Source organism: Piliocolobus tephrosceles, chromosome 5 (genome assembly GCF_002776525.5).
Source record: "Piliocolobus tephrosceles isolate RC106 chromosome 5, ASM277652v3, whole genome shotgun sequence".
Taxonomy (NCBI): domain Eukaryota; kingdom Metazoa; phylum Chordata; class Mammalia; order Primates; family Cercopithecidae; genus Piliocolobus; species Piliocolobus tephrosceles.
The window spans coordinates 70,231,294-70,258,021 of NC_045438.1; the positions used below are offsets into that span (position 1 = coordinate 70,231,294).

The 26,728-nt window shown below is 32.8% G+C and overlaps 1 protein-coding gene across 3 annotated transcripts in view; it reads right to left on the reverse strand.

The window, feature by feature from the left end:
- Window positions 1–26,728, reverse strand: part of GRIK2 (glutamate ionotropic receptor kainate type subunit 2) — a 694,446-nt gene that overhangs the window by 18,047 nt on the left and 649,671 nt on the right. For all 3 annotated transcript variants that reach the window (XM_026454391.1, XM_026454392.1, XM_026454393.1), the window contains exon 13: window positions 16,002–16,227. In XM_026454391.1, the coding sequence (XP_026310176.1) occupies window positions 16,002–16,227 (226 nt within the window). The remainder of the gene's footprint in view (window positions 1–16,001; window positions 16,228–26,728) is intronic.

The window sequence follows — 26,728 nt, forward strand, 5'->3', positions numbered from 1 at the left end:
CCTTCCTTCCTTCCTTCCTTCCTTCCTTCCTTCCTTCCTTCCTTCCTCCCTCCTTTCCTCCTTTTCTCCCTCCCCACTTTTTCATTCCTCTGTCTTCCCTTCCCTTTTTTTGCCTTTCCTGTCCTCTCTTTTTATTTCTTATTCTTTCTTTCTTTCTTTTTTTTTTTTTTTTACTGAGTTTTGCCCTTGTCACCCAGGCTGGAGTGCAATGGTGCCATCTCGGCTCACTGCAACCTCCACCTCCCAGTTTCAAGTGATTCTCCTACCTCAGACTCCAGAGTAGCTGGGATTACAGGCATGCACCACCATGCCCAGCTAATTTGTGTATTTTTAGTAAAGAGGGGGTTTCACCATGTTGGCCAGGATGGTCTCAATCTCTTGACCTTGTGATCCGGCCGCCTCGGCCTCCCAAAGTGGCCGAGGCGGCCGGATTACAGGCCTGAGCCATCGTGCTCGGGGCCCTGTTTCTTATTCTTTTGTTCCCTTCCCCTTCCTTCCCTAACTTCCACTTCCCTCCCCTGCTCTTCTCTCCCCTCCCCTTTTATCATTCTTTCCTTTCCCCCTGTTTTTTCTTCTTCCTTTCTTTCCTCTCTATCATTCTGGGAACCTTACTTGTAGAATGAAATGCACACGTAGTTCTAAATACTTAAGTTTAAAGTTTAAGTCTATTGTACACAATATGTTGATTTACTTCTTCTATTGCCCTTTTACTACCCTGTACAAAATCTGAATTTTACATGCCAATATTTTTCTCTTTATCTTATTTCATTACGTCTAGATAATATAGAACTAATAAAGTAAATGCAGTCAGCATTTCTTTTAATTCTGAGGGAGGCTTATTGATTGATAAATAACTTTTCTTTAAAGGTTGCACAGCAAATTGTCCAATAATGAACATACTGAAATCACATTATCCTATATTGAAAAATATATCCTGAAATCAATGTATCTTATATTTAACATGCTGAAATTGCATTATCTTACATTCTGGAAACCTCTCATTCAGCCTTTCAAACGTTTGTGTACTTTCAAATCAAGCTTCTGTATGCTTTAATCAGTTACAAGGGCCAGAAACAAAATCATTCTTGCTTTTTATAATATATCTCCTTCTAAAAGTCATTACAATCAAACTGGCTATTCCCACATGCACTTCTGTTTTTGGTAAATGTACATGTTTGATTTTTAAAGGATTACTTGTACAAATAATCTTGAGTTATACTACATATCAAATATATCTCGTGCATATTCACATTACACATCGGCAAAATAAAGGCTTCCATCTATCTATTAAAGGAAAGAACAGAAAAAAATAAATACTTGTTTATAATGTTTAAATTTATTGTTGGGGAAGAATTTTTCCCTTCTTTTATTAATGTCCCCATAAATTCTTTTCTTTTAAATTCAATTTGTACTGCGTTAGAAACAATAATTACTATTAATACTTATTGTAAAGTAAGATAACGTTAGATAACAATTACTATTGTTATTACATGTGTTCTCTGTGTCAAAGAAAACATCTTACTCCTTCATTAGAGTTTTCTGTCTGACTCTATGTACTTTCCTTTCTGCCTTTGAACTTACATATTGTGAACTCACAGCTTATCAATTTGTATTTTTTGTAGGTTCTCTTTTTCAGTGTAATACATTTCTTCTAGCTTGTCATTACCTGAATACATTAGGCATTATCTAAAATATACTAATTTACATGCTTTGTGGGTATGTGATTATACCATAATCATTAATCATATAACATTCCAGGGACTTGTCTCAAAAAATTATAATAATGCTTTAGTTATTCCTCTATTTTGAAAAAGTTTAGTCCAATAAGTGTTTCCAAAACATATATCCAAAAACATGAATCACTTTAAATATTGGCTTAAGACCAGACCAGACTACTTGTCAGTGGTAGGTAAGCAACCATCCTTTACTCACCTATTTCATTAAGCATTAATGAAGTGCTATCACAGAGTAAGAAATGTTTTATGAATAACATAATGAATTCAAAAAATGATCAATTTTAGTCAAAATACAGCCTGTCAGAATTTTAGTATTGCACATCTTCTCAAGCTCTTATTAAATTTAATAGACTACATAGAGTTCATAAGCAGACTTATTTCATATTTCTTGTATTGACTGCCTAGAATATGTGGTGACAAAAAAGTTTACAAATTTAAACACTATATTTTAGTTTGATGTTTTATTTAGTCAATAATACTATTATACAATATCATGACATCATTTTCTTTATTTTCTTTTCCTCTGTAGGACTTGGCTCAGTTTGAACTAAAAAAGAATTTCTCTGATTATTTGATTAATATATATTTATCCCAATAAGCAGAGGTGGCATTTGTTAGTATAATACCTGGTACATAATATGTACACAATATTTATTGAATGAATGCATGTATACATAAAGTAACATAATAATTACCTAATAATTTGTCATGCATTCTTACAATTTTATCTTCAGCAATTTGAATTATTTAGCCAAACTGTAATTGTATATAATCTATAATTATCTCCAATAATTATAATATATTTCTATAAAGCTAAGCAATTACTATGTAACAATTAAACACTTTGTGGGTCCATTTCTAACCTTCTTTTAAGAGGAGCTAAACTCGGGTGCAGCTGTCATCACTCCTTGTATTTTCTTTCGAAGGCTGATACGGTTTTGCTGTGTCCCCACCCAAATGTCATCATGAATTGTACTCCCACAATTTCTGCATGTTATGAGGGATGTGGTGGGAGATAATTAAATAATGGGGATAGTTTCGCTCATACTGTTCTTGTGGTAGTGAATAAGTCTCATGAGATCTGATGGTTTTATAGGGAGTTTTCACTTTTGCTTCTTTCACATTCTCTCTTGCCACCACCATGTAAAAAGTGCCTTTTACCTTCCTCTGTGATTGTGAGACCTCCCCAGCCACATAGAGCTGTGAGGCTATTAAGCCTATTTTTCTTCACAGTCTCAGGTATGTCTTTATCAGCAGTGCGAAAATGGACTAATACAGAGAAATACCATTGAAAGGCCTTAATTTTATAGAAGTATAAGAAATTCATGAGCAAAAATGATAAAGACACAAAAAGAGTAATTTCATCTTTAAAAACGTATCAATCCATAACATTTTAATCCCAAAATGGTGTCAGATAAAAGTGAACCAATCTTTCTGATACCTAATAACCTTTTCACATTGGATATCTGTTCAATCACTACCTTGCTGAAAATTTTGTAGGGGTGCTCTTGAGATATCAGATAAAATACTAATTATTAACTATGTCACACAATCCCTTTCTTTTACTTATCTCAAGATTCCTGTATTAGTCTCTTTTCATGCTGCTGATAGGGACATACCCAAGATGGGATAAAAAGAGGTTTTATTGGACTTACACTTCCACATGACTGGGGAGGCCTAAGGTTTATGGTGGGAGGTGAAAAACACTTATTAACTGGTGGTAGCAAGAGAAAAATGAGAAAGATGCAAAAGCAGAAACTCCTGATAAAACCATCAGATCTCATGAGACTTATTCACCACCACGAGAACAGCATGGGGAACCACCCCCATGATTCAATTGTTTCCCAACAACTCCTTTCCACAATACATGGGGATTATGGGGGTACAATTCAAGATGAGATTTGGGTAGGGACACAGAGCCAAACCATATCACTTCCTTTCTGAATTTATCCTCTCCTCCCTACATCTAACCTGACAACAATACAAACAAGTTGGGTTTCCCTCTGCCTGGGTTGACCTTTTTTCACTCTTTCTTTAATTTTCTGGTTGAACTTTCTCTCATCAAGATAAATTTCTTATGCTGACCTTTTCATCTCTTTACAAACTTTCCCTAGGCTACCACAGACATATATAGTATATCTCTCTTTTGGAACCATAGCACATTTTCAGATATTCCTATATAGTATTTGGTATATAATATTTCAATTTTTAAAGTATCTTTTTCTCCATTAAGATGATAATATGAGTGTCCTAATGGCAAGGACCACATATTAATCAATTTTTACCCCTATGATCTCACTATTAATTGTTAAGTACATAAATATTACTTAGCATAGCTGTGAGATTCTAAGTATATAATAGTGAACAATATAACCATGACACCTGCCCTCCTAGAGCTTTCAGTGTAACAAAGAATATGTAAAATTTAGCAAGCTTTTACAAATAAAAAGGGGAATGTGTTACAGAATTATGTGACAGATGAAACTATAATAAATTAGTCTTCAAGAAAGGTAAGCAAAAAAGATTACTTCTACTTGATAAGAGGAGTAAGAATGATAATTCTTCTTTTACTTTTGCTACCTTTTTCTTCTCTCTCTTCTCTTTCCATCTACATTCCAGTTTTGGAAAGGTGTACATAGAAAAGGAAAATGATAGTGAGAGCATCTCAAATCCATTTTGTTCATTTCTTCTAGATTGAGAGGATAGGATGAGGTACAAGATATCAGGGCCACGGAAGAATTTACCCAACTATAAATGACACTATTGATGTAGAAGTGAGAGAAGAAAGGTTAAAAATCATCTGGTATCAAGAGAATAAAAATTTTTTTCTAAAGACATACCTAATAAATAATTAGTTAAAAATGCAAATAACTTTTAAAACACAATCATAATAAACAATCCTACTAAAAAAATGGTCCAAAGACCTTAACAGACACCTCATCAAAGGAAATACACAAATACCAAGAGAACATATGACAAGACACTCCATATCATATGTCATAAAAGAAATGCAAATTAAAATAATGCTTTATTTAAAAAACAATGAATAAAAATTGCAAGAGTATGTTGCTACCTATCAATAATAACATTGAATGTAAATTAATTCTGCAATCAAAACACATACAGTGGCTCCATGTATTTTTAAAAAGATCAAATTGTATGTTGCATATAAGAGATTATTTTTAGCTTTAAGAGTATTCATAGCTGAAAGTGAAGTGATGGAAAAGGTATTCCATGAACATGGTAACCAAAAGTCAGCAGGGATGGCTATACTTAGAGTTCAAGTGAAAAACACTGATAGGAGACAAAGACGGCCGTTATTTAATGATAAAGGAGTAAATACATCAAGAGGACACAATAATTGTAAATATATATACACCAAATATTGATTCACCTAAATAGATAAAGCAAATATTAATGGATTGAAAGAAGAAATTAAAATAATAGTAGAAGGCACCAATACCCCACTTTTATTAACAGGTAAATCAACCAGATAGCAAATTAACAAGAAAATACTGGACTTGAACTGCACTTTTGATATTGTTTGGCTCTGTCCCCACCCAAATCTCACGTATAATTGTAATCCCCACATTTTAGGGAGGGACTTGGTAGGAGGTAATTGGATCATGGAGGCAGATTTCCCCCATGCTATTCGTGTGATAGTGAGTGAGTGCTCACGAGATCTGATGGTTTAAAAGTGTGACACTTCTCCCCCGACCCTGTGCCCACTGCCACCATGTGAAGAAGGTCTTTGCTTCCACTTAGCCTTCCGCCATGATTGTAAGTTTCCTGAGGCCTCCTAGTCATGCTTCCTGTTAAGCCTTCAGAACTGTGAGTCAATTAAAACTCTTTTCTTCATAAATTTCCCAGTCTCAGGTAGTTCTTTATAGCAGTGTGCAAATGGACTAATAAAACTTTATATGGAATGAACCTAACAAACATATATAGAACTTTCCATTCAAGAACAGTAGAATATGCTTTCTTCTCAACTTTACATGTAACATTCTCCAAGACAGGGCATAGTTTAGGCCATGTAACAAATCTTAATGAATTCAGGAAGGTTGAAATTATATGTAGTATTGTTTCTGACCACAACAGTATGAAAATGGAAATCGATAACAAGAGAAATCTTGGAAAATTGACAAGTATGTAGAAATTGAAATTAAACAACATGCTCCTGAACAAGTAGTAGGTCAAATAAAAAATCAAAAGGAATATTAAAAAATATATTTAAACAAATGACAATAGAAACACAATATATCAAAACCTACAGAATGCAGCAAATGCAGTTCTATGAGGGAACTTTATAGCAACAAATGTCTGTACTTAAAAAGAACAAAGGTCCCAAATAGCCTGACATTATGCCTCAAAGAGCTAGAAAAGGAAGAACAAACTAAACCCTAAAGTTAGCGGAAATAAATAATAAAGATCAGAACAGAAATACATCAAACAGAGAATGGAAAAACCATAGGAAAAAAAATCAGTAAAACCAACAATCACTTCTTTAAAAAAATAAACAAAATAGACAAACCTTTTACTAGACTAAGGGCAAAAAGAGAGGAGACTCAAACAAAATCAGAAAGAAAAAGGAGGCATTAAACTGAAAACTCTAAACCATTACTGAAAGAGATTGAAAACACAGTAAGTAGAAAGATATCTATGTTCATAGACTGGAAGAATTAATATTGTTAAAAATGTTCTTCCTGGCCAGGCCCAGTGACTCATGCCTGTAATCTCAGCACTTTGGGAGGCCAAGGTGGGTGGATCACAAGGTCAGGAGTTCGAGACTAGCCTGGCCAGCATGGTGAAACCCCATCTCTAGTAAAAATACAAAAAATTAGCCGGAAATGGTGGTGCGAGCCTGTAATCCCAGCTACTCAGGAGGCTGAGGAAAGAGAATTGCTTTAACCCGGAAGGCAGAGGCTGCAGTGAGCCAAGATCACACCAATACACCTCAGCCTGGGTGGCAAAGCAAGACTCTGTCTCAGAAAAAAAATAATAAAAAATAAAAAATTCTTCCTACCCAAAGCTATCTACAGTTTTAATGCAAGCTCTATTAAACTTCCAATGTAATTTTTCATAAAAAATAGGAAAGCAATCCTATAGATTATGGAAATCACAAAAAAGCCTACTACTCAAGGCAATAATGAGCAAAATAAAATAAAATAAAGCTAGGGGCATCACAATATCTGATTTCAAATTACACTGCAAATCAATAGTAATCAAAATAGCATGGTACTGCCCTCCTCCCAAGAAAAAATAGACACATTGACCAATGTAACTGAATGGAGACTGCAGAAATGAACCCACACATGTATGGTCAGTTGTCAAAACTATCAAGAACACCCAATGGAAAATAATAGTCTCTTCAATCAATGGCATTGAGAAAACTGGATATCCACAGGCAGAATATGTAATTTGGTCTTTTTCTCACACCATATACATAAATCAACTCAAAATGCATTAAAGAATTAAAAGTAAGGTCAGAAATTGTAGAAGTACTAGAAGAAAGCATAGGGCAAAAGCTATACAACACTGATTTGTGCAGTACTTTTTAAATTTGAACCCAAAAGTACAGGCAACAAAAGCAAAAGTAGACAAATGGGATTGCATCAAACTAAAAGCTTCTACAAAGGAAGGAAAATAATTAACAGTGTGAAGAGACAACCTAGAGATTGTGAGAAAATATTTGCAAACCACACACCCAATAAGGTGTTAAATCAAAATTATATTAAGAACTCACACAACTGAATAGTAAGAAAAAATTATTTAAATGAGTAAGGGACCTGAATAGACATTTCTCAAAAGAAAACATACAAATGGCTAACAGATATATGAAAAAAAGTTCACCATTGTTAATCATTGGGGAAATGCAAATTAAAACCACAATGACCTATCACCTCACACTAGTTAGAATAGCTATAACAAAAAAAGACAAAAGATAACCAGTATTGGTGTGGAGAAAAGGAAACCTTTACATACTGTTGATGGGAATGTGAATTAGTGCAACCATCATGGTAAACAGTGTGGAGGCGCCTCAGAAAACTAAAAGTAAAATTAGCCTAAGATCCATCAATTTTACTTCTATATATTTACTCAAAAGATATGAAATCAGTTTGTCAAAGAGATGTCCACACTCCATTACTCATTGCAGCACTTTTCACAATAGCCAAGTTATAGGGTCAACATTATATTTATAATGAATCAGAGAATAAAGAAAATGCAGTATACATAGACACAATGGAATACTATTCAGCCCTACACAATAATGAAACTTCTGTCATTTGTGACAACCTAGATGAAACAAGAGAATATTATGCTAAATGAAAGAAGCCAGGCACAGAAAGACAGATATAACATATTCTCTCTTACATGTGAGATCTAACACATTTGAACTGATAGAAACAGAAAGCAGAGACTGGAGTGTTAACAGAAATGGGGAGACGATGGTCAAAGGGTACAAAATCTCAGACGAGAGGAATAGGGTCTTTTTTAATCTATTGCACAACATGGTGAATACAATTAGTAACAGTGTACTGTACATTTCAAAAATTCTAATACATTTCAAATGTTGACACCATAAAAAAGATAAGTATCTGAGGTGATTGATATGCTAATTAGCTTAATTTAATCATTCCTTACTGTATTCATGAATCACAATGTCGCTTTTATGCCATAAATATATACATCACAAATGTTTAGCTTACAATAATTTTTTTAAATAATAGAAACACATTCTAGTTGAAGGCATATTTATAGAATATGCAGAAGAATACTCAGGTACCTAAGATCATAAAGGGAGATGCTTATATATGGCATATAAAATGCATCAACGAAGAATTCAAATTATAGACTATTTTGTATTAGACAGTTGCCTTTTATTAATATTCTGTATATCCTCTAACTTGTGAAAAAGAGAATGTTATCAACCTGTAATGAAACAGCCAACTATTTTTACTGGTTCTGACATATTTCCTATATATTAGTTAAAAGTGACTGGTGAAATAGATTTGCTGTCATATTTCTTGAGTATTAAACCATGAAACTCTAACACTAAGTATGAAAATAGAAATAATTTTATCCTATAAACCCTACCATGCTTATGATTTTGGCATCAGCATAGTAATCATTAGAATAGTGTTAGAAATAGTTTGATTTCCTTACATTATGCTTTTGTTCCAAATCTAATGTAAAATTCCAATGAATTAATTATAAGAGTTAGATCATTTTATATTAAATCATTACCTAATTAATCATCAAGAACCCAAAAGTTGGAAGAAAAAATATATTTTTTTCAAGACAGTGAACTACCCATCCTTTAAGCATTGCTTAAGTCCCTTTTGCAATTTGACCTGTCTGCTTTGGTCTCACTAAGCTCCACCTACCTAAGTCCCTGCACTAATAACAGGCATTTGTTTGTTTTATTTTATGTTCATTATTTTACAGAGCTAAGCAGGATAGAGTAATAACATTCTTGTAGATTGGTCAAATGTAAAGAAAATATACATGCCTTTAAAGATGATTTTTCTCCTAATACATTTTGAGCTCTGTTTACTAAACAGATTGTTTACTAAACATGTCTTTAGAGATGATACTTCTAATACATTTTGAGCTCTGTTTACTAAAAACTCAAGACATGTTTAGAAATGGAAAACCATTTTGCTTGTTTAGGTAATGCCCTATGATAGGAATTTTCTTAGCTCTATACAGTAGATATCAATCACTTTCTTCCCACAAAATGATAGTTATCAAATTACAATATACTGATTAGCTGATGATAAAATCCCAGGTAGGTTTCATTAGAAACAGGTTTCCAATTGGTTAACAATGGGTCATACTAATACTCTGCTTTCACTGCTATATATTTAATATCTCTAAATATATAAAGACAAGACATTTCTAAAAATGTAAAAATAGAGACCACTAACATATTCTTTCAATTATTAGAGAACATTTCTTCAAAACACTTTTCATTTTTTTAAATTTTCTATAACCTCATATTAGAAGTGATCAAAACATTTCTTTAAAATTCTTTATGCTACATATTCTGATTCAAATACTATAAATACAATATGATCAATATTTATCACAATCCAATTATGTGAACATGGTTGTATCCACTTATACATGAGGACACTAACTGTAGTAGGGACTCAGTAACTTCATCAGGTTTCATCCAGGTGAAACTAAAATTTGTACACAAGTCATCTGACTGACTACAAAGGCCACAGACTCCATGCAACATGTTAAGAGTATGTCTGTCACATGAGCTTCAGCAAATGCAAAGCATTTGGCTTTGGTATTTAGAACAAACATTTGACTACTTTTTTCTAATAAGAGTGACTCATTGGTCTTACCTACCTCTGCTAACCCAAGGACAACTGTCTGACATAGTCTGACAGTCTGTGGCTAACTAATCTAAAGTAAAATTTGAAGTCATGGTCTTGGACTAATCAGTACAAAACATTAAATGAATTAAAAGGTCCAATCTTTGTGTATAAAATCTGTCAGAAATCTGTTTCATGAGAATTATCCATTTCTGCATTGTTTGGGTACCATTTGGTCAACATTTACAATGTTAATGACGGTTGTTCACAGTGGTGCTCACAATTCATCAAATTCCCTCTTGAAGCCTCCTAGATTGTAGCATGTAGCCTGTTGATGATGTCTGTGGATAAGGCATAACTTATTGAGATTCTCATGTTTTCAGTGACATGTCATCTAGACTATAACAAATATGCCAGGAATGTACAGATTGAACAGGTGTAATTTGAGTTGTTTTTTTTTTTTAATTCTGTCTCTGAAAATTATTAGATCCAGATGTAGCCCTGCAAAATCACTTCAAATATTAAAATTGTGCTGCTTATGCAAAGGGAAAACAGAATGCATTTTAATGGAAGGATTGACCTGCAGAAAGATGAATAATTTGCATCAATTTTTCTGCATTATGTTAAACTAATGAAGACAAATGTATTCATTTATTTCAGTAAAGCTGAAAATCTGAAGGCTGGCAATTTTACGCATCTATAATGATGACTATTACAGTACTTATTATATGATAAATTGAGAATTTTAGAAATGGATGGTGAATAAAACAGGGAACAACATTCTTCTCATACTGATTTCCATTTTAACAAACATTAGCATCTGCCTCAAACAAACAACATACCTCCACCAATACCAATTCTACATCTCTTATCTCACCAAATCATGAGAAATAAAAAAAATAGTGTATCTTATGCATTTAATATTAGAAAATAGAAGTAAAAAAAGGAAATTTCATTTTGTTTATATGCCAAAGTGGTGCACGTCTACCATAAAAAGTCAATAATATAACCCATTGTTACATTTTTTATTTTAGGCTAATTATGGGTAAGTACATTATAATTTGATAAAAGTTACTTGAGGATTATTAATAGTACTACTGCTTTTGGATATTCATAGATAATACTGTTTAAAGCATTAGCTTGTAAAGGTAACATTAAAGTTAATTACTAAATAAAATACACCCTAATATTTCTAAGTAAATCAGTAAATATGAGAGAAATAAAACGTATATAACAGCTTTGTGTGTGACTAAAATTATCTTTAAATTTAATCTTCATATTAAAGGACATTGTAAATATGTCCACTTCATCTTTACATTCCTCATGTATAGTGTGTATTTCAGTAATTCTCTAACTATTATATGACTAATTTATTTTAGGTTTTGTTCACAGAAATACTCACTGACTGTTAAATAATTATACACTCACTGACTGGAATTCACTATTGATTGAATCCCACAAGTAAAATAGAAACAACTGAAATTACAGAAAATTACATTATCAATAATATGCACAGACATGAGCACAATTCCATCCCTTTTTCAGCTGCCACATACATTGCTTGTTATTAAAGTTGTGCGGAACTAATACATGAAAGAAAGAGGTCACTAACTCATTGCTAAAAATAGAAATCATCTTAATGAGACCCTTCAGTCATTTTATAATATTTCTACCAAATTGCATAAAGCAAAGCAAAATAACACCAACTGGCCCTAATGGATTTTTTTCTAGACTGCTGCTTTCCTACCAGCTCATGGACTGCTGAGTCTGCCTAGTTCTCAAAGTGTAATATGCATTCAACATTTGAAAAAGAGAAACCAAGAAGGCTTTTAAGTACGGGCAGTCAGGAGAGAAGCAATGCAGCCAAAAATGCCATTAAGGAGGAGAAATGTTCCCAGTTCAGATAAATAGATAATCACCTATGGTGAAATAAGAGACAAGACGGCACGTGCTCACACAATTTAGACATTCCTTAATGAAACTGCCATGATTTTGCTCCTTGCTTTTAACTCACTCGGAGCTTTTAAAAATATTGTTTTGAATGAAATAAGAAGCTCGGTTAATGTACCGAGTAAGGTCTCCTGCAACTTCAAAAATCTACCATACAGTAAATGCCACATTAAAATAACGTTGCTGCAATCAGGAAAATTATGAAAGGAATTTAATGTCACTCCAGACTTAATTAAACTTGCTTAAGCTTATTTAGCATTTACCTTCACATCATTGTTGATTGCTCCACTAAGGTATTTTTGTGTAAACAGAGCTTCCTTAATTAAATAGCTTATTCTGAGTCATTCAACGATCTCACAGCACACTTTGGGCAGTAACTATCACACTCAGAATGATGAATGGTGGTGGTGAGGTCCCTAAACGAATCAATTAGAAGGTAGTGTGGCAGGCTAAGAAGAGAATGTATGAATTTGGGGGAAAATGGGGCACGGGTGGATATATGTACAATTTTTAAATTTTTTTCTGATTTCCCACTCAAAAAGACTCATAATATTTCTCCTCACCAAACTACATAGGCTTTCCTGAAAATATCTCAAAATCTGAGAAATAATAAAAGCAAAGCAAAGGAAGTTCCTCTCTTTGATTACATATAGTATATTACTAAAGGTGAAATTTTCACTGTGGATTATAGCTCCTGAATATATAAATTAAAAAGCCTGGGGAACTTCTGGAACTAATCTGAATTTTGCAGAACCTTAGCCCATATTGCTCTGCTTTGAATATAGCTATTCTCATTAACTCTCGCTGAGAAAGCGTAAGAACCTCAAGGAATATTTTTCACACCTTAATGAATTCCTTTTTTTTGTTTATAATTACACACAATTTTAAAAATAAGTAAATATATTAACACACTAATATCATTTTCAGCATGCTTCAGCAATGGTAACATAAAAGGCAAATGCTAATTTCCCAGTTGAGAAATGCAGAGTGTGATGGTGGTTGAAACAATGAACAGCAAAAGAGAGACAAATAATCCTGCCCTTATCCAGACAACGGAAACCAGGAGAAAGTGGTAGCAATATATGAGTCTTATCCAGATAATGCAAACCCAGAGAAAATGGTAGCAATATATGAGTCTCACTCCTTTCAGAGATAACACTAAAAAATGTGTTCATTTATTTCAGCTCTTCCCAGATGAAACTACAGGATGATGGGAGCCTAGCAAACCACTGCTTCCACCTCTCATAACTACTTTATGAGTGTGCCTGATTTTTTAAATGTGTTCTGAGACATCAGCTAACCATATTTCTCCATGTGGTCTAGCCTAATTTAGACTAAACTCTGAGAATCTATCAAGTACATTATTGGCCAAATTATTTAGCATTTAAATGGACCTGAGATAATATAATCCTCTTCTTTTACTAGTTTAAAAAAAAAATTAAAGTTAGAGGCCATAAATTTCAAGTTACTTTTCCAAGAGCACTGTAGTGACAAGAATAAGTTCAGAATATCAGTGTGCAGAATACTGCATGATGATATGATATTCACAGCACATTATCAGCCTCTTCTTCTAAGAATATATGATTTTTCCTAGGGAAAAAACATATTTCAAAAATTGTCAAAGAAGTTGTGCATCACATATTCCAAATAACTGGTGCAGGAACTCATGAAGTTTCTGGGTTCAGCACACATTTCTTACTGAGGGAAAGAACCATAACTGACCTAACTATGCAGAATGCCGAGATTTGAGTACTCCCATTACACAGAGCTAAGGCAATAAACCAAAGCCTTACTGGAAATAAAAGTATAATTTAACACATTTTGAGAAGTAAAAAAATGTTTATCAGCAATATAATTGTGAAAACGCAATCATTTTAATACATTTATAGTATATTAAAATTAATTGCCCAATGTTGAATTTGTACATAATATTGGAATAACAGGGACAAAGCCCGAGGAAGCCTTTCCCTGGTGGGTATATTTTCTGTGGAGAATTTAAAAACAGTAGCATCAGTATCGTTATGCACTGGGAAGTCTAAAACATGGAAAAGATAAAATATTCCTCCTTTAAAATATCTTTCATTGGTCTAAGTTCTAAACAATTATTTTTGAGTTTTAACAACTGAGCTTTTATTGACTTTCAAATTAGCAAATATTTATCTTTAATTCTTTAATAAGCATTGTATTCTACCCAGAAATAGAACTGGAAAATTGCAGTTATACCATTTACCCCTCAATTGTATGGACTCAGCTACATTTGCCTATTTTGGGAGTAAGAACTCACGTTTATTTTTTTTCATTTCTAAAATGACTGCACAATTATTCTTTGTTATGACTCTACTATATAAATGCAAGAATTAGTATCTCAAAATTTTGTCGAAACTAATTCAAGCTATTTTAAATCCTAATAAATTTCAGATGATTTTTCCATATGTAATGTGATTTAATATTGATTTTTTTGGCAGAAAATTATTTGACTTCCTAGACATTTCAGAGTTGCCAGAAAGCAATGATTGGTTTTAACCAAGTCATTGACAAATTTGCAGAAGTTAAGGTCCAAAACATGTATAGCATTATTAGTTACTACTGTGATAAATCATGAATATGTTTCCCCTTTCTTTCAAAAAGTACATTGATGTAAATAAAATATGCTATTACTTTTTTCTCTCTCTACAATTCGTTTCCTGTTGCTACTCTAAAATATTACCGTCAACTTAGTGACTTAAAACAATACAAAATTTATTATCTCACAGTTCTAGATGTCAGAAGTCCTAAAAGTGATGCCTCTGAAGGACTGTATTTCTTCTAAAGGTCACCTGGCATTTCTTGGCTCATGGCTTGTTCTTCCATCTTCAGTACCAACAAGTAATATCTACAGATCTCTCTCCTCTCCTCTCCTCTCCTCTCCTCTCCTCTCCTCTCCTCTCCTCTCCTTTCCTCTCCTCTCCCCTTCTCTTCTTCTCTCTCTCTCTGTTTCTCTCTGTCCCTGTCTCTTTCTCTCACATCCCGTCAAAATGACATCTTAACTATGACTCGACCCTATACTCTCCCTATTACAAGGGCTCTTGTGATTACTTTGAACCCATATGGTTAATCCAGGAAAATCTCCGCATCTCAAGATCCTTAACTTAATCGCATTTGCAAAGTACCTTTTGCTATGATACATATTCAAAGTATATGCTATATTCAAAGTATATTGCTATAAAGTCACATATTCAAAGGTTCTGGGGATTAAGACATGGACATCTCTGGGAAGCCATTATTCTTTCCACCACACGTGCATATGTACTGTAATGTTTTATATATTTACTTATAGCACAAACATATATATATTCATACATGTTTGTATATATATAATCAAGATTTTTATTATTGTTTTCTGGAAATTACAATTAATTATCTCATTTGATTATTTTGATTAAAAATAATTTGCCATATGAAAGAAGGAGGACGTTAAAAATAATCCTCAGTGTTAAGTATTCTAGATACAGCATTGGTAAATAGTCTGCTGTTTGTACCTTCTTTTAAGTAAAACAATTCTAATAATATTCATGAGAGCCATTTATGCCTCACTTATTTGAGTTAACTCTCTAAGTCAAATACTGTATTCGTAAGTCACAGATTTAAAAAAGTAAATTGTTACAAAAACTTTAGTGTACTCATAAAACATTTTTTGAATTTAAGATTGAAAAGAGAAAGTTAGCTAGGTTATGCTGTGGGTTTTTCAACACTGATACAGTAAAAATATCCACTGACCATTCTGATAGAAATTAATTTTTCCTTTTTTGACTTACCTATTTAGAAGAATATATTGATAACCTGCTTTTATACAAATTTATAACCTGCTTTTATACAGTCACAGAGGGGTAGCAAGATGCATTTGGTTAAAACAAAATTCCTAATGGCATATGTGGAAACACTGTTTTATCCCTGTCTTACAGCAACTCTGATTAATGAACAAAGAACAAATAGCTGACATATAACCTACCCATGGGAGTGCCAACGCCATAACCTTTGGAGTCTATAAGGCCGCCAATCTGTGTCAGGTTACAGTTCCGCTGGGTAACAAACTCGATGGTTGTTGACTCCATTAGGAAAGCATAATCAGAGGTGAGGACTCGCTGGATTCCTTCTTCATTACTTTTGACCAACACTGACTGCCTTCTGCTACTCATAAAGGCCCACATTTTGTCATACGTGGAGATTTTTGATTTCTGAAGAAAATAAATATAAGTTGGTCATAAGAAAGATATTCCTTAGTTTCCATGTGGTCCTATAATGTTTAGACACAATGGACTACATTTATTTTACTTGTATCGTTTTAAACAATATAATTTTTAAGGGATATATATATATACCGAAAAAATCTGAATCTGTATAATGAGTTTCTCATAGCAATTTCTCATCATATTTCTAGGTATAGTATAGATTTATTTAACAAATATATTTTTTAAATCTTAATGTTTAAAAACGCACCTCAGTAAATCATAGAAAGTTATACATACAATAGAAAATAAATGATTTATATTCTTGTTCTTTGTTCTCTTGTTCTTGTCTCTTACCTGAGTATTCCATATTTGTCAACATCTCTTTAACAACAAAAATAGAAGAGAAAAACACTGCACTCAGATTGAAACTGTAAGACTACAAGAGTTTGTTTGTTTTCCCCCAATTTGGGTTAACATAACACAGATGCTACATTAACCCCCAGGGATACACACAAAAAAATATAGGTTGAAGAGAGGAGCAGAATGTGTTACCAATAAGGATGTTACAAATAAAGATGTCTACATTTCCACTGAGAAAAAATTTGATCACCTCAGAACTTCTTTAAGCTGGACTTCAGAAATCTATTCTTCAGGGCTACTAAATAACTAAAGATTCCTGGACCAATACAATTGAATAGTGCTTATATCCAACTGAAAATTATGAGTAGGGCTTTACCAGAATTTCATTACTAAAATAAGAAAATAGGTTTTGTTCAGAAGGTCCTGGTAAAACATAAACAGGAAAAACGTTAGCATCTGCTCCTTGAAAGTTCATATGTGAAACCCTTATCGTCATTTAATTATTATACAAATATGACAAATAATCCTGAAATTATAAACACAGAAAGGATATTCATCATACTGCTTGCATGATCATAAAAAAGTTAAAACTCTTTTCAAGCAAATAGATATGGACTTTTTTGTACAGTTTAAGTGTGCTTTTATTTCTACATGTACAAAGAAATAAATGTGATATTACCACTATTTCCACTACAAGGCAGGCCCACAATATTACAGAGAAAATTCCTGGCACTGTTTCAATGATAAAATGGAAATAAGTACCTTATGATTTATTAGGAAAAAGAAAAAGGTACAATGAGTGCTCTATAAAGACAAGGACAGAATCAGAGCTAAGACTGGGTAGAAATCCAAACCTTTGCTCTGCAGTGAAACACTGAACATGCCTGCCTCATCCTCCCAAAGTGCTGGGATTACAGGTGTGAGCCACCATGCATGGCCAAGATAATTATATTTTATAATAGTTCATTAATTCATTCATTGTGAATATTTTGCTGTAATCCATGTGGTAAACACATCGAACTTTCTTTTTTAATCACAACTGAAAACCAAGCAACTTTAAGAAATGTTGCTACTGTATCCTTTACAAATATAGTTTAATATTAAATTACTATGAATTATCATATTATTTCACATTTGAAATATCTGATCTACAGTACTAAGTTAATTGATGTAATAAGTTTACAAAACATATACTCACTTAAAATTATTGAAATACTTTCCAGCACTGATTTTTCATTTCTCTAAGTATTTCTACTTAGATGGCAAAATATATTTAGATAGATACATCACCCAAAGTGTTTTAATTATCATAATAAATATGAAAGCCCAATTTAAGAAATATGATTATCTGCTGATCACCTACCAGGAAATGGGTAACTTTAGAATACACCCTCTCTCCACAAATGTCCAGAGATAGTCAGTTCTACATGCCTTTCCAAGCCAAAATAAACATGGGTTTAAAAAAAGTAGAATTTATTGAAGGGATGTTTTAAAAAACAGTTAGATTGTTACAGCCTGTCTCTGAATAGAATGATGACTCCCCCATCCCACCCAAGCAGGGACTAGAGGTTTTAATCTCTGGGAGGGAGCAAGAGCATGCTGGACAGTTGAGCCAGGGAAGACCATATTAAAACCAGAAAAAATAAGTTGAAATCCATAACCAATGTGCAGACCAGTCAGCCTTATGCCTGTCTTGATTCGTATACTTCCTCCAGAAAGAACAGAAATTTTTTTCAAGCAAAATAGATAGTATTAATAGTAATAATAAAAAGTTGTCACATATATACATTTTAGTATGTGTCAGACATTATTCTAAATTATTTACAAATACTAAAATTTTTAATTTTTATAAAAATATGTAGGAATTTTCATACCCCTTTTATAAACAAGGAAACCAAAACACAATGATGTTAATGATTTGCCTATAATTACATGGCTACCTACTGGCAAAACCATGACTCAAACATGAGAAGATTACCTACAAGGTGCATAATCTTAATCAGTGCACTACACCAACTCTATCTAAATATACATTTCATGGATTTTCTAACTAAATTACCCACTACATACTCCACAGTAAAACTCAGTTTTTCAGCTTTGAGTAAGCACCTAGAATTTGCAGTGAGCCTTTTAAAATCTATTAAATATGATCAAACAGCCAAGGATAACCAGATATTTGAGTACAGCCTCCAGCTGAAAATATAAAGACTAAAGCAAACAGAATGGCATAAATGATCCTCAAAGTGGTAAGAAATATTTTACAAATGCAACAAAACAAAAACTCAAAATGCATTCTCATGCATTTAGAACATCAAGAACTCTCTAATATGAGAGAAAGCACTCAAGAAATGCTATCTTGGATATGAACTTGATAGGAAGAATAACTGAAGAAAGTATTCTTTGGCTGGGGCACCATGAGTTAAGGAACAGAGTCCTAGAAAATGATAGCAAAATAAATAAGGAGTAATGAAAGTGACCTGAAGCCTTCCCTCAGCTTTTTAAACTTGGGACAGGCTCCTTCCCACCTCCAGGCCCCGTCTTAAGCTCACTCAGTTATTAGGGTATCTTAATCTGATTAAGAAAGATTAAAATTTGAATGAAGTTTTGTGTTAGTTACTCATTTCCCTGAGTATAGAAGATTTTCACAAAAGGAAAATATTTTCTCCCTGAAATAAGTGATTGCATGTGTAAATGTACATACTCTGGAAGTTTTCCCTGGCTCTGTCAACTAAAGCCTTTAAAAGATTAAAATAAATACATACGGGAACTTTTTCAAGCCAGGTAAGGCTCTGCTCTCCACCTTTCTATTCAAGTGTGGTCTGTTCTCACAGTTTTACTTATCAATGTTTGATAATTAAAATTCTCAGAAAACAGAGAGCTTTCTACTCTCAAAAAGGTGTGTGAAAGGGAGATTTTATACAAAAAGATCATTTTTTTTGTACTTAAGAGCCAAGCAAATTTTTCTGGTGATAATTCCTTAATAAAGCTACAGAAGGTTCTTCTCGTTTAAAAAAAAAAAAAAAAAAAAGCTCACTCAGTCCTTTATGTAATTCAGATAGCCTAAGCATCAGGGTATTTTCCCTTCCTTCTCATAGATAATTTACTTCAGAGTTCTTGTAATTGTAAATTCTTTATTTGTCCCTTTTAAATGTAAATCTTTTTTAAAGGCTCTTGGCAGTTTTTCAACACCAGACTGTCTTTCTAAAGGGCCTGGAGCCAACCCTTTGAAAGGTAATCATAGAGAAAGGAAGCATCTCCTGGAATATGTATACATATGTAACAAACCTGCATGTTGTTCACATGTACCCTAGAACTTAAAGTATAATTAAAAAAAAAAAAAAAAAAAAAAGGTGACATCTCTATCTTCCAGTCTCTGTGGAAAAGTAGAAACATAACTTCAGACAGAGGGTCCCTTGTTCCAAGTTATAAAACTACTTTCTGTGACAAAGATATGAGAAAGTTTATATATCCTTTGGACAAACCCAATTAGCAAACACATATGGTAATAATCCCCCATACCCACCCAAATGTTGTTAAAAACTCTTTCACTCTTAAAAACTCCCAACCATCCTTTAAAACTCTCCAGAGTTTCAGCCCAGTTTAGAGATTGAGTTCTGATCTCTCTCTTCGTTTTTGGAATAGAAGTCTTCCTTGTTGGTTTAGCCTTTCCCAGTGCAATTTTTGCTTTCACAGAGCCAAGTTACTCTTATTTAAAATACGTGTATCACCATAGAATACTACATAGTCATAAAAAAGAACAAAATCATGTATTTTACAGCAACATGGATGCAGCTGGATGGAGGGCCTTATCCTAAGCGAATTAACACTGGAACAGAAAACCAAATATTGCACATTCTCAGACATAAATGTGAGCTAAATATTGAGTACTAATGGACATAAAGATAGCAACAACAGACACTAGGGATTACCAAGGGCAGAAGATGAGGGGGGCAAGGGTTGAAAACGTACTGGGGATTATGCTCACTACCTAGGTGACGTGGTCAACTGTACCTCAAACCTCAGCATCACATAATGCATCCATGTAACAAACCTGCACATGTATCTCCTGAATCTAAAATAAAAGTTGAAATTATTAAAAAATTTTAAAATAAAAATAAATAAGTAAAATAAAATATGTGTATTGAATTACTTTTATGCAATAGGCACAATTTTAGACACTGACAAGGGTCCAGTTTTCATAGTTAACATGCAAGAACAAAATATGCCTTAATCATAGGAGCAGTGAGAAGTGAAGGCAAATACAAAGCAGATTGGATATGGATGATGAAATCAGATTTGCATTTTGAAGGGATCACTAAGACTACAATGTAGAAAGACTATTTACAAGCATAGCATCAGTCTAAGGAAACAGTACTTGGACTCTGGAGATGGTGTTGGAGAAGGAAAGATATCCAGAAACTCAAAGGATGTGTGTGTGTGTGTGTGTGTGTGTGTGTGTGTGTGTGTGTGTGATTCATAATACTTGGTAATTATTAAAATATAAAAAGTAAAGAAGAGGTTTAGGTTGAAAAAGTCCTTGGTTTCTGGTTTAAACTTCAACATTACTGACAGAGGGAAAAAACTGAAAGAAGATCAAATTTTAGGGGAGAAAGAGTATACCTAGTGAGTTGGGGGCACACGAGGAACATTCAAATGAATCTGTAATACGAAGTTATATAAAGTTATATATCTAAGTCTGGAGTTCAGGGGGGAGATCAAAGCTAAACATGTAGATTTTTTGATGTCATATTAGATACAATCGACCAAGTAGTGGATACATGTGGAAAAAGACAGGAGAGGAAGATGAGATGAGTCCTAGTATTAAGGCTTGCGGAATTTTGAATTTCACCAACTGGCATAGGAGGCTGAATCTGCTAAGGAAACGTAAAAAGAGTAAACAGAGAAGGAAAAAAATCTAAGTACTGCATACATTAAGGCAAGAGAAAATTGAGTGAGGAAGTGGTCTCTTACAGTGATTTTACTAAAAAACTACAAATGATGAAAACTGAATAATTTCCTTTGGATATGGCAACAGAGAGTTTCTTGGTTATTTTAGCAAGGGCTAATTGCGGGGAGTGAAGCTCTTAGAAGTCACATCAAAGTGGATTAAGAAAGGATTTGAGGAAAGTAAACTGGTAGCAGTCAGTGCCAAAAAGAAAAAAATAAATAAAAAGTACAACTCTGAAGATGAGCAGATCCAGGACAGGAGACAGAAGAATATTTTGGTTTAAGCAAGATTTTAAAAGATTGAAGAGATTTGAACATGTTTAAATGCCAATAGGGGGATGTTTGAAAAGAAAGGAGAGGTTTAAAATGTCAGACAAAGAAAGAACAATCAATAATGCAAAGTTCTTTTGACTAACATCTCCCCATTTCCTCCCCTCAAACGCCTGGTAACTACTATTCTGCTCCCTGCTTCTACGAGTTCAACTTTTTTTATATTCCATGTACAAGTGAGATCATGTAGCATTTGTCTTTCTGTGCCTAGCTTATGTCATTTAGCATGGTGACTACAGTTAATTATACTGTAAAATTATACTTGAAAGTTGATAAGAGAACAGATCTTATATATTCTCACCACATACACAAAAATATAGGATAATGGATATGTTAATTAAACTGATTATGATAATTATATATATATGTATGTAGATATAGATATCAGGAAAGACTCAGGAATTGAGACTTAGCCTGACTATGTGCGTAGCTGCTGTCAAATTTATTAGGAAAGACTCTCCAAAACTGTAGATATACACAAGTTTTATTATTTTATTGAGGTCAACGGTACCTCAGTGAAGCTGAAAAAAATAAAGCAATGTTCCTAACAAGGTGGGTCTGAGTGGAATAAACAAGGATTTAAAACACTGCCATTGGCTTGACTTGTGGTTTGAAAATATTTATATTAAACACCCATGGGATCATACTTCCACTGTAATATATATTGTATAAGGAGAAAATAAGAAGGCTCAGCTAGATTCATTTTTAATAAAGCAGAAAGTTGTTGAACATTCTCAAAGTTAAATAGATTATAGGAACTTGAAAGGTAAAAATCAATAAATGGGAGCTGTACAAGTTAAAGAAAAGGAATAAAAATGCGCTTAAGATCAGTGAGGAGGTAAAAATGGAATAAATAATCAAATATTTCTAAGTTGAATATAAAAGTTGTATGCAAACTGACATAGAAGAAAGGAAATATAAAGTTGCAGTATAAACTAAATATTATAGGTGGAAAACAACGGGCCTGTTGGAGGAACTACCTGTAAATACATTTTGCTCCATCTCCTGTGACAATGGTTAGTGTCTTTCAATGAAGTAGATACTGATCATTGCCAAGGGATCTGATTAAAATCAAACATAGGGACTAAGCTGATCAGCCATAATGTCCAGTCTTTGAAGGTCCTCTGGCCGCTGTGATGAGAGAAAGTGAAGACTGAGACAGAATACCAGGAAAGACTCAGGAATTGAGCACATCCTGGCCCTGTCCATAGCTGCTGCCAAATTTATTAGGAAATACTTTCCAAAAGAATGTAGTACCTAAGAGAAATATATAATATAAAAGACAGGTAGTAAGTTAAGTACATCATAAAATAATTTTCCATTAGCAAAGAATTGAGGTAACAACAAATTACAGGATAATAAAGAGCTCAACTTGAGCGTAGCCAAGTAAAAGATAAGAAATAGCTAAAATATTTGTATTTCCTTCACAGTTGAGAGAACCAAAGCTTCTTGCTTTAAAAGAAAGTGAAAACAGATAAAATTTATGGCAACGTGATTTTACAAAAGAATTTTAATTACATAAAACCTAAAAACATTATAACTTATTTGACAAAAATAAAAAAAGATTTCTTAAGTATTAGCCTTATAGCTATATTATACAGAGTAATTAGCCAGATAAAGCCAAGAAAATCAGTTAAATAATGTCTCAGAGATATTGTATGAAATGCATATGTTAAAAAAAAGCACTACAAGAAAAATGTATTTTTAAGTTTTTGTAAATAAAATCATCTTATTTTGCCACTCAACTTATCTGCCACTAAAAATACTAGAATGTATTTCTATTTTATTCCTCCTTTGCTTAATTCTGCCCCACATTAAATAAACTTATTTTTCTGTGTTACATTAGATGGATGTGGGGTGTCAATGTTTAGCAATGTTTGTTTTATAAAAATGACGAAACTTGTAAGCTGATTTTTTTTGCTACATCAGCACAAACCAATAAAATCAATTCATAAGACACTATCTGCTTATGGTAGCAATTTTTATGGACCGTGAAACATCAACAAAATATGATATTTTTGTCAAAAATGAACTTTAAAGGAATAAGAAATATAACCCTTTTTAAAATTCACAATTGCCAAATAATTTTGTGTATTAAAAAGAGCATACAATGTAAATATTTAAAATATTTTAAACATACATCTAACAATTTAAAACTTATAGACATTTTAGTTTAGCTTCTGCTAGAACACTAAATAAAGTTTGCAACCTGGAAATTATTTGGCTCTTTGCAAGTCTCAAAAGACTAACAAATTTTAGGGTAAATTTCTTTTCTGAATGTTTTAGTGAACTGGTAAAATATCAATGTAAGAATAGTGCTCTGCAATTTTGTTTTGAATTTCTTCTAAAATATTATGAAAAGCTAATAAGGTAAGGTTTACTCTTGAAACGCTTGCATAGATCTTTTCTTTTACTGGGAGCAACATATTTGACAAATACAAAGGTATCTTCTTTTTAAAGCAATCTTTGGCCTAAATTATCATAGGTACACAAATGAATTCTTCACCTTCATTCATTTTGTTTGCTGTCAAAAATAAATTAAAATTTAGAAACCATCTTATGCTCATTGAACTTGCTTTTATAAACCTGAATGTCTAAAAGTGATAAGAAAATAGCATTATCAATATTTGTGTAACATTTTGAAGCAAGGATTTAGAACTAACTTTTTAAGTACATTCTACAGGAAAGTTTTCTCCATGAATGAAATGTAAAACCTTTAACATTAATTTTGTTTTAAATATCATAACAACAACACATCAACCAAAGAAAATTGAATACTGTTTGGTAATACGTTTTATTATACATAATAGAAATGTTGACTTCGGCTCAGATACCTTAAAAAGTAAATCAGGTGGTACAACACCCAAAATATCTTGAGGTAATCTGAAAAAGATTTTCCTGTTAACAAATTCTATCTCTTTTGAATTAATAGACATTTATAAATACAAGTTTTATCTCCTAAATAATAAATATGCCAGAATTAGTTTAACATTGGTATATAGATTAATACAGCAAAACTGATAAAAGCAAATACAGTGATTACTGACTTTTTTAAATTAACAATGTAAATTTTGTGGTACTTGGTACTTACTCAAATTATTCTTTTTGAATAAATTTCACATGACCAATTTTGTTTATAATACTAACTTAAATATTTGGCTATAATAATAATTCTTATTTTGTTATGAACAAGTTACATGTAATAAGCCCTAATGCCATAGCAAGGTCTCCCTCGGTAAAAGAGATTCTGGCTGAGATTTCCATTTTAATTTTTTATTACAGAAATAAATTACCAACAATACTGGAACATATGTGCTAGGTAAGAACAGCTGAGCCCTATCTGGACTCATCTGACCTTGGTCACTAGGAAATTAGAGTTAATTCAGGGAAACAAGACTGAAGCCATATGTGGTTCATATCAAAGGTGGATCTGAGTCCAGTGCAGTGATCTGAAAAGCATTCAGTTGTTAGTAAACCTGTCAGTCCTTGGGATAATTCTGGCAATGTTATCTCAAGGCATCTGTAATCTCTTAAAACAGGATATTTGAAGGGAAGGACAATGAAACAGAGAGAATTGCTCTTCTCAGTGTTACTGTGAGTTAATAGAGGAATAAAAGAGATCAGAGTGACTAAGCATAATATGATAGGCAGCAAGTTTAGTATCATTTGGTGCAGTTAAAGACAGTTATCCTTTTTAGGTAGTTGAAACAGCATTTGATAGTTCATTGTGTACCATTCCAAGTCTCTCATAATGAAGATTCATTGCATATTATCTTTTAAATGAGATGTCTTCAACTTTCCTGATCAAATGTTTTATTTTCTTATAAATAATAGCCATCAAGAATATATTTTACTGTCATGTGACCAAACTGAAATGAAATTAAGAAACTTTACCACACTGGGTCAATGAAGGACCTTGGATAAGCCATAATTTATTTTCCCTACCTAATGTAATAAAAAGCTTCTTTAACAATATTGTGGAAGTATTGTGATAAATAAATGAGAAAATTCATCTAAAGCCATTTTGACAGGCCATAAAGCTCTGTAAAGATAATCAGAATTTATTCTCGTTGTTTGTTTTACATAATCAATCAAAAGAAAAGCACAGTACTTGTACACGCGATGACTGTAGCATATGCCTACTGTCTTCATGTATATATATGTAAATGTCTATGTATATGTCTTTACCATTAAAATAATTCATAATTTTTTAAGGATATGGAAACTTATTTTCCCCTCTATTGGTATTTAATCACCCTGGTAAGCAAGAATAGAAAAAGCACCCTGAGCTTTTGCTGAGGTAGGAGCTTTAACCAACATGACCCTTAAAGCCAGGCCTTTTCAGGTGAGGAGACTTAGAGGCACAAAAGTTTTATTTTAAAACTCAACTTGTTCTATTTAATAATTCAATAGAATATTCATTCATTCATTTGATCTTTCATTTTAATATATATTGACCACCAGCTTGGTATATATGACCATGCCAGGCACTGTGCGTACGTAGATTTACCAAAAACAAAACATGACCCCTGTCCTGGAAAAGCTTAAAGTCTTATAATGCATTACAAGTACACTGAGAATTAAAACATATCACAATATGAATATGTATAAAGTAATTCATGATTATAGTAATCATTAATTTGCAGCACATTTTAATTAGGGGTACAATTTAGCAGAGGGGCTTTGACTATGCTGTCTTCTCTAGCTGGAAAGCACTTTCCCTGCATATCCATGTGTCTCACTTCTCCACTTCCTCCTGATGTTTGCTGATGCATTACTTTTTAAAGAGAATTTCTAGTATTTACCCTATTCAAAATTAAAACCCTGGACTCACCATATATATACCTTATCCTCCTATTTTATTTGTATT